A 15166-nucleotide genomic window follows, 5' to 3' on the forward strand; every position below is an offset into this window, starting at 1 on the left:
TTGATCCTAGAAGTAAATGGACAGCAGCAGCAGAAGACCACAATGGACACAATCATTCAACAATGAAGGACCCACACACACACACACACACACACACACACACACACACACACACACACACACACACACACACAACATATATATACATATATCTGAGTTTGATTGGTTTATCGCGAAAATATTGATTATAGCTGTTTTATATCAAACTGATTCAGGGAAATATGTGACATCACCTTTGCCAAACAACTCCCACCCACTTCAATAAACCAGTAAGAGAAGCACATGACCAATGGCTCTGAATGTGCGGTCAGCATAAAACCCAGTACGTGGTGCCACATTTGATTTAACTTATTCGATTTGACTTGTCCACAGCAAATCAAAGTTTCTGCACTGTCTTTTCTGAATCCAACAAATGCATTTATTAGTTAATTTAGTGTTTGTGGTTTGTTGGATCTTGGTCCCAAATTGACAAATGGCCCAAAACATCAAGAATGTTTCACAGACATTGTTGCAGCGACTGTTTTTCAAAACCTTTCAAGTCTCAGTTTTATGATATGGCACAAAACTAATAATTACTAACTCTTACAGTATTTTTATCGCCCAATATGTAACCTGATTTAAATGTGAGCCTTATTATGACATATTGAGCTGCACAGTAACCCAAACATATACACAAGGATGGTCTGCACCATGAAATAACGAACCATCTGATGTAGAAGTCCATACATGTCACATGCAACATATTGTACTGAAGACACATGTACCCTTCTGACAGGAACATCCATATCTTTTGATGGCATGTGTCAGTGTACAAAGGGCTTCACTGGCATGAAACTGTGACTGCTGAATGTCCTTGCATGCCAGCTTCATATGACATTCATTAGGGTTTTACAAAACAGTTTTGTTTTGCTTTCAAGATTGCTTACATCGGCATCTATTCTACTAAATAACATGGTAGCGGTGACGCTTAAACAAACGGGGAAATTAAATGAACGGATTAGCTAACCTCGGTGAAATAGAGATATCTTTCCAGACTAATGTTCCCAAGAATCACTTGCTGAAAACTGCTGACTGTTACCATGGCAACAGCAAATTTTGATGGTGGACCTTGTATATCATTGTGTTTTATTGCTGTTGCTGGGAAATGATTCAGAGTGCTCTCAGTCACACAAGCTCTCAGGAATTGGAGACAAAGTGGTACACTGGGGAAACGAGTGCAGCGGGAAGCCGAACAACATAATTTTATAATCTGTCTTTTCATGGAAGCTTTCTGTCTTGTGCACCCAAGCACTGCTTTAAAAAAAAAGCTCTGGAAATGGGCAAAATATAAATCACATGAGTAGATGAAGAAAACAAAAGGAAGAGGAAATACAACAAACTGACTGTGAGATCGCATGTTTCACTGATGAAAACATCGTACTTCGTAAACGGTTAAAAAAAAAAGGTTGAAAAAAAACGAGATACCCCTTAATCTGTTCTTTCTTTTATTTTATAACTTGTCACATGTTCACTCACCAACAGTGCTGTAGCGTAAAATTAAACAATGATAATCTCTGAGCTGCAGGACTGCTGTAGAATTGAATTATCACCACACGCTCTCTCTTCTCACACCAATGAAGCTCGTGGGGAATATTAATTAAAATGGTGAGAACTGTAGGGCACAGGTTATTCTGAATGGTTGATAAATGATTTACAGCTCATTCAAAGCTGAAATTCGCTTTTAATTTCCAGTAGTACAAACGCCAAGAGAGGCAAGACTACTCTGATGAGTTATCAAGGCCAGGTTTTGCAGTCTAAGGTCACAAACTCACCTAATAATTCAGTCATTAATAGTCATTTTTTGAAAAAGGTCTACATAATCTTGCTTATAGGGGAAAAAAGGCAATGGTACTTTACTGATAGACATCATAGTCAACAGAGAAGGGACAGGATGAACACTGGGGGCAATGCCTGGTGAGGTGGTAGAAACGAGGTGAGAATGGTGGGTAGTTTCTGTGTAAGAGAGCTCACAGCGAGCATCAGAGCCATCTGACCGGCCTGGGCAGCAGAAGGCAGGAGTCAAACACAGGAAGAAACAGGGTAAAAGAGCTGGGTGTCAGGATGAAGAAAAATTGGTGCCTGCCAAACCAAAAAAGGAAAGAAGTGTTCGTGCTTCAGCCAGGCACGAGCCTGGTTGAGATACTTCAGGTGGAACAGTGGTAAGCACTGCTGTCTCACAGCAAAGAAGGTACTGGGTTTGAATCCACCAGCTGGTTGAAAAATCTCTTACACAATGACAGAGCTCACGTGACCCTTCCTTTGTGTGTGACTAAAAACATTATCAGAGGCTCCATTTTTCCTTTCCTCCAGCAAATGTGTAACACATATAACACAATAATGTGCTACCTTAAAATTCCTTACTATTAAACAAACATGGGACTAATCTTGTCATCTGTCAGACTGTATTTATTTATTACATTGCTGATATTTATTTGTACATTTTGTCCATGATTGGTAGAAAAGGATGTGCTACAGATATGTAGTAGTTTATGCTGCATCTTCTTACCCTGTTTACATAGTATAAAGTAAAAGCTTTGCCAAAAAATAAACAGTTTTTAAAGATTACAAAACATATAAATAAAAAGGCCACTTGGGTTGAATTGAACTTTTGTTGGAATCATGAACAAAAAGGGTATTTTGACATTTACAGTAAACAACAAGTAATCATGCATTTCAACATAATCTATAATCCTTATGAATTTAAAATAGTAAACTATGTTGCCATGCATCTATATTCCTGTAAGTTATAGTAATGTACACAGTATGGTGTCAATAACTTTAGTATATTTAATGAAGTCATGCAAACCTTTACTATGGTATCATGGATATTTTCTGAGGTACAGATCCTTTAAGTACGAAAGGGCTGGGTCAAGATTTTGCACTTTGTAATTTTTGTTACTTTTACCCCAGCACATTTGAGCCCTGTGACTTTACAAATAATATGAGATTTAAAAATAGTACAAAATTTCACCTTAGCACCAAGTAAAACCCAATTCCAAAACTGCTGGGATGCCGTATAAAAAATAAACAAATAAATAAAAAAGCTATGATTTGCAAATCTCTTAAACCAATAACTTTTCACAATAGTACATAAAAAATAAATCAAATGTTTAAATAAAATGTACTATTTAAATTTTAATTTAATGGAGCAACATAACTCAAAAAAGTTGGGAATGGGCAACAAGAGGTCAGAAATTTAGAGATACTAAAAAGAAACCGCTGGAAGAACAAAAGGTTAACTGAGAATTTGTCAGTAACACGATTGGGTAAAAAAGTGCAGCTTAGAGACGCAGAGTTTCTCAGAAGTGAAGATGGGAAGTATCTAGAAGATACAAATTATGGAACAATTTCAGAATGATATTTATCACTGTGAAGACTTACTCATCATCTACAGTATATAAAAGGATTCCTGCAATCTGTAGAAATCTCTGTGCAGAAAGGAACAAGTCTGAAAATCCAATAGTGGATGCCTGTGATTTTCAGGCCCTCGGGCATTGAAAACAGCCACTATTTGGATTTGTTCGGAAATCACTGTTATGGAAATCACTGAATGGGCTCAGGAACACTTCCAGAAATCACTGTGTGTGAACACAATTCACCGTCCCATCCACAAACGCAGGTTAAAGCTCTATCATGCAAAAAAAGAACCCCTATGTGAACATGATCCAGAATTGCAGCTGTCTTCTCTGGTCAAAGCTCATTTTAAGAGAACTGAGGCAAAGTAGAAAGCTGTTCTGTGGTCAGATTTTTTTGGAAAACATAAATGCTGCATCCTCCAGACTAAAGATCAGAAGGATCGTCTGGTTTATTATCAGCACGCAGCTCAAAAGCCTGAATCTCTGATGTTTTTTTGACATTAGTATCTATGAAACAGCAGCTGGCACTTCTGAAAAGGCACCATCAGTGCTGAAAAGTATGTACAGGTTTTAGAGGAAAATATGTAATGTCTTTGCTGCTGATATAATCTTAGCATACTTCATATGCTGAGACCATGCTACTGCATCTATTGCAGCAGCATGGCTTCATAGAAGAGTTTGGATGCTGAAACAAAAAGTACAACAAAGACAACACACAACTGTTGAGCAGTTAGAATTGCCTATCAGATAGGAATGAGGCAATTCTCCTCTACCAGAGGGTCTAGCAGCTGGTCTCCTCAGTTCCCAGATGTTACAAAGAGATGTTACAGAGTGTTGCTAAAAGAAGAGGGGATGCCCCGCAGTGTTAAACATGGCCTGTGCCAAAGTTTTTAGATATGTTCTGGCCATCAAATTCAAAATAACCTGATTTAAAAATAAGAATAAAAGGTTTGACATGTGTTCTATGTTCCACCTTCAATAAAAAAAAATGGGTTGAAATGATTTGCAAATCATTGCAATCTACTTTTATTTCCATTTAACACAGCATCCCAGCTGAAGTGCATCTTAACTTGGGGACTTTGGATAATTTTGCATGCTCTCCTTAAATATACACACATGCACTATATTAAATTTACTGTAATACACATTTCTTTGTATGAAATATGAAATTAGCAGTCTTATCATATACACATGTATGCATACCGTGCTACTAGATAATGAAAAGCATTTTGTCAACTGCTGAATTATGACAGATAAATATTCAACTGAATTCTCTTGATAAGATTGAAACTGACAAAGTTATACACAATGTCGGCTTTGATATTGAATCATCTGAAAATAAGTTTCATGTAGCATCAAATCAGAGTTTGGGGGGATCCCATCATTCAAAGACGTGTCTATCACTGGAAGAAGAAAGAGACCTGCCACTGTGACGACCAGTTGCCTGATAAGAAACACACAAACACCAAAATGCATACAATGTAAAAAAAAGATGCAGAAACACATTTATATTGTGTGTTAATGTAAAAATTGACTCACATACCCCTGCGTGTCCTTTGGAGAAGTTGGCATGAGCATAAAGAAGCACTGCAATGTCATTGTGTCCTGCCTCTAATGCGATGGACATGGCTGTGCTTTCATCCTGTTTACGCACAAAATACACCACAAGAGCTTCTGTTGTTTATCGCACAATAACAGACAGAAAATAAACAGCCTCAGTATATTTAATTACATACCATTTCTATCCCTTTTGTTTTCTCCTGACACACTGAATGTGTCTTCTGTAACAAATGGTTACTCTCTGCTTTTGTAATATAATATCTAAAACAAAGTAAGAGCGCTTCTGCTTCACAGCTTGAGGCCACCGGGCTCACAGAAGCTGCAAAGTAGAGGCAATGACTCACATACACTGTCAGTCAGGGTGGCATCGCACTCCGGCTGTGCCAGCAGTAGTTTAACAATGTCAGCGTGGCCATGCTCGCTTGCACACATCAGCGCTGTGGAGCCCTCATCATCCTGGAGATTGACCTCCGCCCCTTGTGCCAGGAGTGCCTGCACCATGTCCATCCTGCCATGGCTCACAGCGAGCATCAGAGCCGTCTGACCGGCCTGGGCAGCAGAAGGCAGGAGTCAAACACAGGAAGAAACAGGGCAAGTAATACTGAGTCACACATCTCCAAATATAAAGATACAGTCAGTAGACGACTGGGGAAGGGAAAAAAAATGAGCGGGACAGTGAAGCTAGTTCAGTTATTTATTCTTTCTTATATTGATTCACTGAATTTCAACTACACAACACAAATGTAGCCACTGGATGAATATTTTCATCTTTTTGAAAGTTTACATTTAATTGAATTATTTGCAAAATGTTCTCAGTCTCGTGGTTTGTTCTCTCTTCTTTTGGACACAGGAAATGTAATCAAACATAAAAGGTTAAACGTGCATTGCAGATTCTAGCTTGTGATTCATGCAGTGAATGGAAGTCGGCTTAGGACTGATCTTTTCGCGTAGGAGTGTGGCCGCTCCTCTGTATCAGCATATCACAGCAGCTGCGCCATCGGTTGCTAAGCCAACAAGCCTCGGACGTAGCATTTCCTCAGAGGTGCATATCCAGTAAAAGTGACAAGTTGCAGATCTCAACTTTGTGAGGAATTCTGACGCACATAATCAGGCGTTTGTTTGGCAGTGCTGTGATATCTGCAGGATTTTTTTTAAGCAGCTAAAGACAAAGGAAAGACTGTTTTCATTGTATTTATATTTATGCAAGCAGTTACATTTATCTGTCTACATAAAATAAACTCCAAAAATTATTAAGATTAAAATCAGTCAATCATCTTATAAGGAAAGTTGCTTTAAAATAAAATAGTTGCACACAGTTCCTCCTATGTTTCATCTTCTGACATCACATAGGAGAGTAGGTTGAGTGATGCATTAAATCATTTTGACAATACCCACATTGACTGAAAGCCATGAGAGCTGCAGCAATTTTTAAAAAATTGTAAAACTAGTTTGTAAAAAACTTAAACTATAGTGTAATGTGAGAGCCAGCTAACCACTCCTCACCCACAACCTGAGAACATACTGACCTGGCTGGCCTTGGTGTTGACATCTCCTTTAGTGAAGAGCTGCTCGACTACTTTCATGTTGTCTGGATTATCCACAGCAGCAAGTGCAGCCAGCATGATGGGCGTGTAACCTGCTGAATTCTGCTGATTCACGTTGCACACCTCTGTAGTGATTGGCGGTCAAATGGATGGCAGTGGAAAAAACAAGCAAGAGGAAGAAGAATGTATATTATTTTGTACTGATAACAATTCACACTTGTTTTAATCATACAAATGCCAAGTTTTATTTTGTAAGGAAGACCTGTTCCAGATAAGCTTTTGTGGTGAGTGACTAAAAATGACAAAACTGTTATGCAATATAGATTCACAGAAAAAGGCTGGCGCTTAGAGATATATATTCTGAGTGATATACATACACAGAAGCTGTTCAGTCGGGCACCCAGTGCAAATATCAAACTGTCCTGACAAACTAAATAATTAAGTGACTGTCCAGAATAGTGTTTCTGCCTTTCGATCCCTTTCATACTCATTCACAGCTGGAAAAATGGTTGAAAGGAGCCATTATGATTTTCAAAAGGCAATCTCCAGCACATAATTTCTTATTTAAAAAAAAATCGTATTTTCCCCCCAAAAAACACCATCTCGTTTATCAGCTACCCAGCAGTCAAAAATGTATTATATTGCCCATGCTGGTTTAAGAAACCAGGGTCTTCTTTTTTATCAATATTTTCCCGTTTTTGACAGGAGCACTTTGTATCTTACCACACACAGAATTCGCTTGCTGCTGGTATTTTCGCCACCTAGTGGCTATTAGAAAGAATACTAAAATGTTCATATGATATGACAAATCCAGATTATACATGGGCTTCTGAGCAGTACAGCTGAATTACACAAGGCGTTTCCACCCTAAAAAACTGTGAGCTTGCTTGTTTCTCTGATTTGCTGGGAGATTCAAATTAAAAGGACAACTCTTGCGGCATTTTGTAGAAGTTAAAAAAAGCCCTGGCAGCATAATTTGTCTGTAATCTTATTTTAAGCATGTCCAGACTGCAAAGAAATAAACTTAATTCTCGTGACATAGAGGGACAGAGAAAAACAATATGTACTTGGGGTGGTGTGGTGATGTACCTGGATTAAGCAATTTCTTCACAATGCCAAAGTTCGAGTGAGAAACGCTGTAGTGTAGAGCTGTGTTTCCATTGCCGTCAGCCATATTAACTATGTACTGCAATACTGAAGGTGAAATGGCCTGAAACGTAGATAAGTAGTCCTCTACAGTTTCAGGAGATGCTGACTTGTGGCTGGACACAGAGAACCACTCTTGCTGGAGTGTGTGCAGACAGTCCTGCTGCAAGAGGAAAAAAGGATGCATTATATATGCAAAAACAGCACTTCTTTTTTTAAACATTAGTTTAGTAGAGCAATCAGGACTGAATAGACACAATCCTCCCATAATTACAGGGATGTGAATGAAAGAAGACAGACAAACAGCATAAAGCAACAATTCTATAAAAGACATCATAAAAGAAGAGGAATCTGTCATTATTTCAAACATAAAAAGGCATGTCGAGAGTTCTTGTTATTCTTTTTAGTGTTTCAGCTTTCACAATGGAAGCTGTCAAGAGTTACCTTGCTGATATACTTCCCTTGAATTCCACTTCTTCTTACCTATTTTGCATTTTACTGTGAAAGTGAGTAGTCTATTTCACTTAGAAAGAAAAACATTCTCAAGTTGAAGCAAATGATATGGCTAAAAATTCTTCTACTGACGAATTCTTTTCATATCCAATGGCAAGGATACTTCTTTAGAAACGATATACTTTCAACCACCATGGCCCAGCATCTCTCCGCACCCATGCTAATCAAAACACGTACAGACAAACAAGGCCCGTGGTGACTTTCAGTGGCTCTCATACTGAATATAGTAAAACAAAACATACCATTTCCCTGTTGGATAAAGCTGTGTCATCACTCAGGTGCGTCTTTAAGGCTTGACAAGCAAAAAACATCCGTTCGCTCATCCTACGTCTGAAAATAACCAAATTCTATTGGTTACTAGATGTCAGTTCAGATTTGAAAGGACTCCCACAGTAATGCAGACTGCTGTTGCGAAGCTTTTTATTGTTGCAGTTTTATTTTCTCCCAGATTACCTCTGCTGTGTATACACTCTCGCAGCTCCTTTTGATCCCTTGTTGTCTTTTTCCTTTCGTGATTGGGCAACATCTTGAGGAGATTCCCTAAATGTTCTTTTTATCTTTCTGTCCACATCATCATGCTCATAATTCGACACTGGGTCCAGCCTAAGGACAATAAAACAAGAGCTTAATATCTATGAACATACCACATCCATCATTTCAGAAATAAAACATTTGTTTAGACATTAGACACCTACCCTGTAGTCACACCCAGAAACTTCATGCTCTGCCTGTTGCTACTACAGCACTGGTTACCATTCTGTTTCTTTATTACATTCCTTGGCTTACCAGCATTATCTGACCTGTCTAGAAATGAGCACAAAGCACTTTTATTCTTAACACAAATCACACAGTATGTTGCATTAAATGCATGTATAGCAAAACAGTTACAAGGCTAGCTAGGTCACGTTCAGAGTATATGAAAACACACGATTCTTTATGCATTCGTTCACATCTAAAAGCCTCGGTGGAAAAGAGAAAGCATTCTTTTACACCAGCTCCTCCCACAAAGCAGTTCAATTTTAGATCTTAAGCCACAAAGTGCTATGTGGCACACAACGTCTTCCAAAACCAGATATCATTCCACACATCGCAAATGCATCCCTCAAAAAGGGAACTTGCCCAGCTGAAGCCAGCCACTTCCCCTGAACCTAGTTCAAGTTTAAACTGGGCGCTGGGAGTGGCTTCAAAATAAAATATTTTTATACTAAAAGATTTTTAAACTTCCTTCACTGAGACAAAATTCCTACTAACTGGATATTTACTAAATATCTCATGAAAAAAAGGATTTGGATTTATAACTAAACATAAATAAATAAAAATATTACCTTGTAAACCAGAGGACGTCTGCTGTTCTATCATTTTAATCATTCTTTTCACCTCTGAATCATTACTGCTCTGTTGACACAGTCCTGCTTTTGCTTTGTCACACTTAGAGGAGACAAGTGAAAGTTGAGACTGGGACTGAGAGTCTTTGTTTGCTGCATGAAAGTAAGATAATAGTAGACAGAAACGTATAAATATAACATTGCAGATTTGAAAAAAAAATGTTAATTGCATCACCTACTTTGTGTAGATAAAGGGTTTTTTTTAATGTGTAAAAATCTGGAGCTATGTCATTCTATACAAATGACAGCAATAATGCAAGCAATACAAGCGCAAACTGTTCAACCTATTCAGAATGTATAGTAATAAATTAGCAGGAAATTTGGTATCAGCTTTGCAAATGTTTTATGAAGAATCAATGTTTTTGGTTTGCTGTGTTACCTGCTGGTTGAGAACTGAACATGTGGATGTCTGTCCCTCCTTGTGCCATAGGTTTTCTATTGCAGGAGCTGGGATCTCCTTGGCCACTGTTATGATCAGGACAGTCCTCTGTGAGCAGGTCCCCATGCTCCATGCTGAGGAGCCTCTGCAACTTCTCGATGTAATGGTTCAGCTCATGGTCCCACTGTAACTGTGCAGGTTTCTGGAAATTTTGTCCAGGTGTCCTGGATGAAACTGAAAAATCCCTTATCCGCCCTTCCCCTACACCAACACTCTTTGTTTTGACAGGGTCAGGTAGATGGGACGGTCCGGATGCCATATTTCGAGTTTTCAGTCCAACTAGGAAATTCTCATTAATGTCTGTGAATCCAACTCCAGTGTCTCGAGTTACCCTGGTGACCGCTTCTGGTGTTTGCTTTGAAATACTTTCTACTGCATTTGCAGTTCCTACACCGATTGTTCGGGTCTCTGTGGTGCATCTGACGTCTCGGACCCTATTGCCTACAGATACTGTCCTAGTTGAAGTGTGAGTGGTGTTGGTGTGCTTGTCTTGGGTGCTGAGGAGCGTATTCGTGCTGGAGTCAGTGCTGAAGGCGTGCTTGGTGTTGGTAAAGCGAGACACTGAACTACATACAGTGTTGGTACGCTGCGATGCTGTTTGGGGTGATACCATGATTCCGAGCTCAACTCCTCTGACTCGATCTGTAGTCATACACTGTGAAACTGCTTCCTTTGCCTCGCAAATGGTCACATCGACAGAACAATCCCCACAAGCCACTGAACAATACTCTTTCTTGGACCTCAGATTTGCCAGTGGCGCCTCTGTGTTGCTTTCTGCATCACATACCCTTATCTCTGTCCCAACTCCTTGTGTGTTTGTAAAAACGTGCATTTCCACAGCCTTGTCGCTGGTCTCCACTCGCTCCCTGACCTCCCAGAGGCTCATGGGTACATCCAGTCCTGTGCAAATACTCCTCATCATAGGTGCACAGGATACTCCTACAGTTTTTACCTCCTTTTCCTCGCCTGTGGAAGCATCTCTGAGCTCTGTGTGATTACCCACTCCCTGGCTTTTGGTGTGTGGCCTTGCATCTGAGCCTATGCTTACAGTGGACGGTCTGGCACAGCAGGCCTTGTCAACCCGGTTCCTGGCTCCTGCAGCCTGAAGTTCCAGTTTCAGACGAATCAACTCCGTCTCCAGAGCTGATTCTTTCAACTCTATTTCTAAGTGACAAATTCTCTCCTTTAAGGCACTGTTTATTAATTCTTGGGCATCACGCTCTGCCTCCTGTTCTGTGTAAATTCCCAGACTGACTTCAGATACTTCTGTTGCAATGGACCTCATCTCTACCTGCTCAGTGTATGCATATTTGTTTTCTTTTGGTGGCTTAGACAAGATGATATCCATATCGTTGTCAGTTCCCACAGCGACTGACTTAAATGTTTTGTCATGAAGAGGGTTACATTTTTCATGCAATGTTCCCAACTGTCCCACTTTGATGGACCTTTCCAGTTCTCGCATGTCTTTGGTCAATCGCCCAACCTCCTTCAGATCTGTGCAGCTACTTTTAACTTCAAGATCTTTTTTGGTATTTCTGTTGATCTCAATTTCAGACCCTTCAATGGTATACGGGCTGTTCCAGGTTACATCACTGACGTTCTCTCTCTCAATCAAGTCCTTGAGCTGACAGCTTAGTTGCCTCTTTTCCTCCTGAAGGACTGAGATCTTTACCTGGAGGATTGGGATGATTTTCACTTGCTCCTCTAACTCTTTCAGTCTTTGTAGCGCAACCACCATTTGGTCACGGACATGTTGCAGGTGCATGGGGACTGGAGTTGTTCTACCTGAGCTCTGTGGACTTACTCTCAGACAGCCTGTGCTGCCTCTACTGCCCAGGGATGAGCCGAGTTGGACCTCGGGTCCAGTGCCAGTAGGCTTATTGCCATTATTGTTCTGATTATATGCACCTAGGCCAGTGAAAGGTGAGAGTGACCCAGGGGAGCTCACACCTCCAAAGCTGGCCAGTCGTCGACGGGGATAGGGCTGGGGTGGAGAAAGTCTTGTCACCTCCTGATTCAAGGGTTTGTGGGTCTCCAGAAAGGCCCTCTCCATCACAGGGCTTTGACTTTGGAAGAGAGATCGTGCAGCTGGCTGAGGCTTTGGCTCAGTTAGTATCTGAGAGGTTCCCAGACTTTCATTTCTTTTATTATTATTATCCAACAAGGAACCATGTGGTGGAGGAAGAGGTGGTCTACCTCGAGCTGCAGAGGACATGCCCAGTAGTTTTGAATCATCAGCACTAGATGATGACAAGGACTCTGCAGAATACCACTGACTAGATGCAATGCCCCTCTGCGTTTTGTCCACATTACTGCCGGCCACCCTGGGCCTCCTTTTTAGGCTTAGTCGCTTAATGGTGGCGGCGTCTCAGAAACTGTCCACACGCTTGATGCAGTCCACTTCAGACTGATAACTGTAATCAATTTCAAGGTGGTTAGGGAACCAGTGCTTTGGCCTGTTAAATAGTTGGACAGCTGTACTTTAATCTTCCTCTCTGAAAAGAGTAGTCAGGGAAGCAAAAGAATAAAAATAAAACAGCAAAAATCCAGACCAAACATTATGCAGAAAGGTGGAAAATCTTTTAAAAAAATACAATAAATAAATCTTACAGAAAATAAGAAGTTGTTGTAAATTTAAGTTTTAAATAACATTTAATCATCATGAATCATCATGAATACACAGTAAAATCTTGAAGGCTTTAGGCTATATACTCTTCCCTTACCTTAGTATGTGTTGATCAGTGACCATTTCTCTGAGTCTCAAGCCTTCCTTCACTTCAAAATGTTTCTGACTCTAATCTCTCTGAGCCTGTCCCACAAGGGGAGGAGGGAGAGAGGAGTGTCTACCAATCCTGCAGACACTTTTTTCAGTAGTTACTTCTCTCCCAATGGTATGTCTCTCTCTACATAGACTGAGCCCACTCTATAATTACTCTGCAACTCTCCCTGTAAATGCCCAACCATTCTCTTGGCAGGACTTCTCAACCACAAACATATTCCAAGTATTTTAGCCACTGAATATAAAAGCAAAGAAAATACCTAGGACAACACAATTCTAACCTATAACTATATTTAAATAGTAAATGTTAAATGCATTAAGCTGGAATTGCAATAAATTCCATCATACAACCCCTATTATCAAAAAGTACATTTCATGCATTACTTCCAGAAGCATGTACAAATTACAAACATTTTTGTGACTCTAAAGCATTTAGGTTAGTGGTAATTATATCAGTTATCATTACCTGACATATTCCTCAGGACTTAAAAACCTTGAACGTGTTTCAGAATATCTCAATAATGATTTAATTCCTTTTTCATTCAGCCTAAACTTTGAATAAGTCTGCAAATAAAAGAAAAACACATCAAATTAACTTTGAACCTTGGTGTTGCTGTCTCATTCGTATGAGCTCCTTCTCTCTCTCATCCCAGGTCTGACAGTCGATAACAGCTAACATTACAGTGCTTGCATAAAGGAAATGCAATACTGAGACATGGTTATTTCTGCACAACTACAGGAGGATGGGGCTTAGCCTCAACACACTGTCATTGCAATGCTATCCCCTATCACATTTTCATTGATAAGCACCTTTCGGTTCTCAGCATGCTGGTGTTTTGAGAAGGCTTCCTCTCTTCTTCTCCCTTCATAGAAAGTCAGTTTAAAGAATTACTGAAATCTATATTTAATATATATATATAATACAACAATCTACTCTAATATAATATAATCTGATATAGCATTTATAATTAACATGCATAAAATAATGACTTATGTGAGGAGCAAGCCAAGTGGAGTTGGAAAAGGAGGATTTAACAACTTGATATCTTTTTTGTAAGCTGCCTGCATTTTTCTACATTTTTTAGAACTTGATACCCCGAAAGAGTCAAAACTATGTGAAGCCCAGCAAATGTGTAAGTAAATTGGTGTGTACAAAGTCAATCCAAACTAAACATCAAAAACACAGACAAGTTGCTATTTGCATACTACTGAGACATAAACAATCTGAAAAATACTGTTTATTTTGCAGAACCAATGAAAATGGTATTACTATGAAATAAATTACAGTTTTCTCTGGCTGGAGGTAAGGTTGACTAATCATCTGCTGATTCAAGTGTTTGTGGGTCTCTGTAACAGCCTGTTCCATCACAGGGCTTTATCTCTACAGCTGGTTTATCTGACTTGACTCATCTGTGGCTAATCTGAGGTTGCTGGACTTCTCAGTCTTTTTGTGTTATCCACTGAGAAGCCACGTGGTAGATCCACCTCGAGTTGTAGAATGAACGGATCGTCATTCTACAACTCGAGGTGCTCCCTTCAGGATTTATTTGTTTTTCTTATTTTTTATTGTGAACAAGTGAGAACAAGTTCTTGCCCTAAACTTAATAACTGGTTGTGCCACCCTTGGCAGCAGGAACTTCAATCAAGCATTTGTGATAAGTGGCAATGACTCTTTCACATCACTGTGTAGGAATGTGGAGGGATTTTGGCCTAATCTTCCTTGCAGAGTTGTTTAAATTCTGTCACACTAGAGGTTTTTTTTGTTTGGTTTTTTTAACATGAACATCCCATTAAAGCATCTTAATTGGATTTAAGTCCAGACTTTGACTAGTCCTGCTGCATAACCTCAGTGTGCATCAGCATCATGGCACACATAGATGATGGGCGGACATTCTCCTTCAGGATTTTGTGGTAGAGAGCAGAATTCATGGCCCCAGATCATCACACTACCACCACCATGTCTGACTGCTGGTATGATGTTCTTTTCATGAAATGCTGTCTTATTTTTACAAAATATGTAACAGGAGACAACCCTTCCAAAAAGTTCAGCTTTTGTCTCGTCAGTCCACCGAATACTTTCTCAAAAGTCTTGCAAAAACATTTTGAGAAATGTGATATGAACCTTTGTGTTCCTTTTAGTCAGCAGTGGTTTTCTCCTTGGACCTCTTCCATGGAAACCCTTTTTACCCAGACTCTTTCCTATTGTTGACTCATGAACGCTTACCTTAAGTAAGGGAAGTGAGGCGTGCAGTTTTCGGTTCTTTTGTGACCTCCAGGTTGAGTTGTCATTGCACTTTTGGAGTAATTTTGGTAGCCCTGCCACTCCTGCCAAGATTCACCACTGTTGAAATTTTTCTCTATTTTGGATAATGGCTCTCATTGTGGTTTGCTGGAGTCCCGAGGCA

General features: G+C 39.7%; 1 protein-coding gene across 6 annotated transcripts; it reads right to left on the reverse strand.

Moving 5' to 3' along the window:
• Positions 1-2339: 2339 nt before the first annotated feature.
• LOC147326232 (KN motif and ankyrin repeat domain-containing protein 1-like) lies at positions 2340-13627 on the reverse strand. Of its 6 annotated transcripts, none has more exons than XM_086301327.1 (11): positions 13228-13521; positions 9923-12477; positions 9484-9636; positions 8854-8962; positions 8612-8761; positions 8401-8488; positions 7589-7805; positions 6482-6624; positions 5304-5504; positions 4939-5037; positions 2340-4839 (listed from the first exon to the last, which is right to left on the reverse strand). In XM_086301327.1, exons 2-11 carry the CDS (start codon positions 12195-12197, stop codon positions 4777-4779), a joined length of 3498 nt encoding a protein of 1165 aa, XP_086157453.1. In that variant the 5' UTR covers positions 12198-12477; positions 13228-13521; the 3' UTR covers positions 2340-4776. The 6 variants fall into 6 exon arrangements, 5 of the variants coding, with proteins under 5 accessions (XP_086157453.1, XP_086157452.1, XP_086157448.1 ...); XM_086301326.1 differs by lacking the exon at positions 13228-13521 and adding an exon at positions 13572-13627 and having other exon boundaries at positions 2341-4839; positions 7589-7808; XM_086301322.1 differs by having other exon boundaries at positions 2341-4839; positions 7589-7808; positions 13228-13520.
• Positions 13628-15166: the final 1539 nt, after the last annotated feature.

The sequence above is a fragment of the Aulonocara sp. 'chitande type north' Nkhata Bay genome, linkage group LG7, assembly GCF_057382095.1.
Source record: "Aulonocara sp. 'chitande type north' Nkhata Bay isolate Kocher_YH1m ecotype deep benthic linkage group LG7, A_spYH_male_GT1.1, whole genome shotgun sequence".
In the NCBI taxonomy this organism is placed as follows: Eukaryota; Metazoa; Chordata; class Actinopteri; order Cichliformes; family Cichlidae; genus Aulonocara; species Aulonocara sp. 'chitande type north' Nkhata Bay.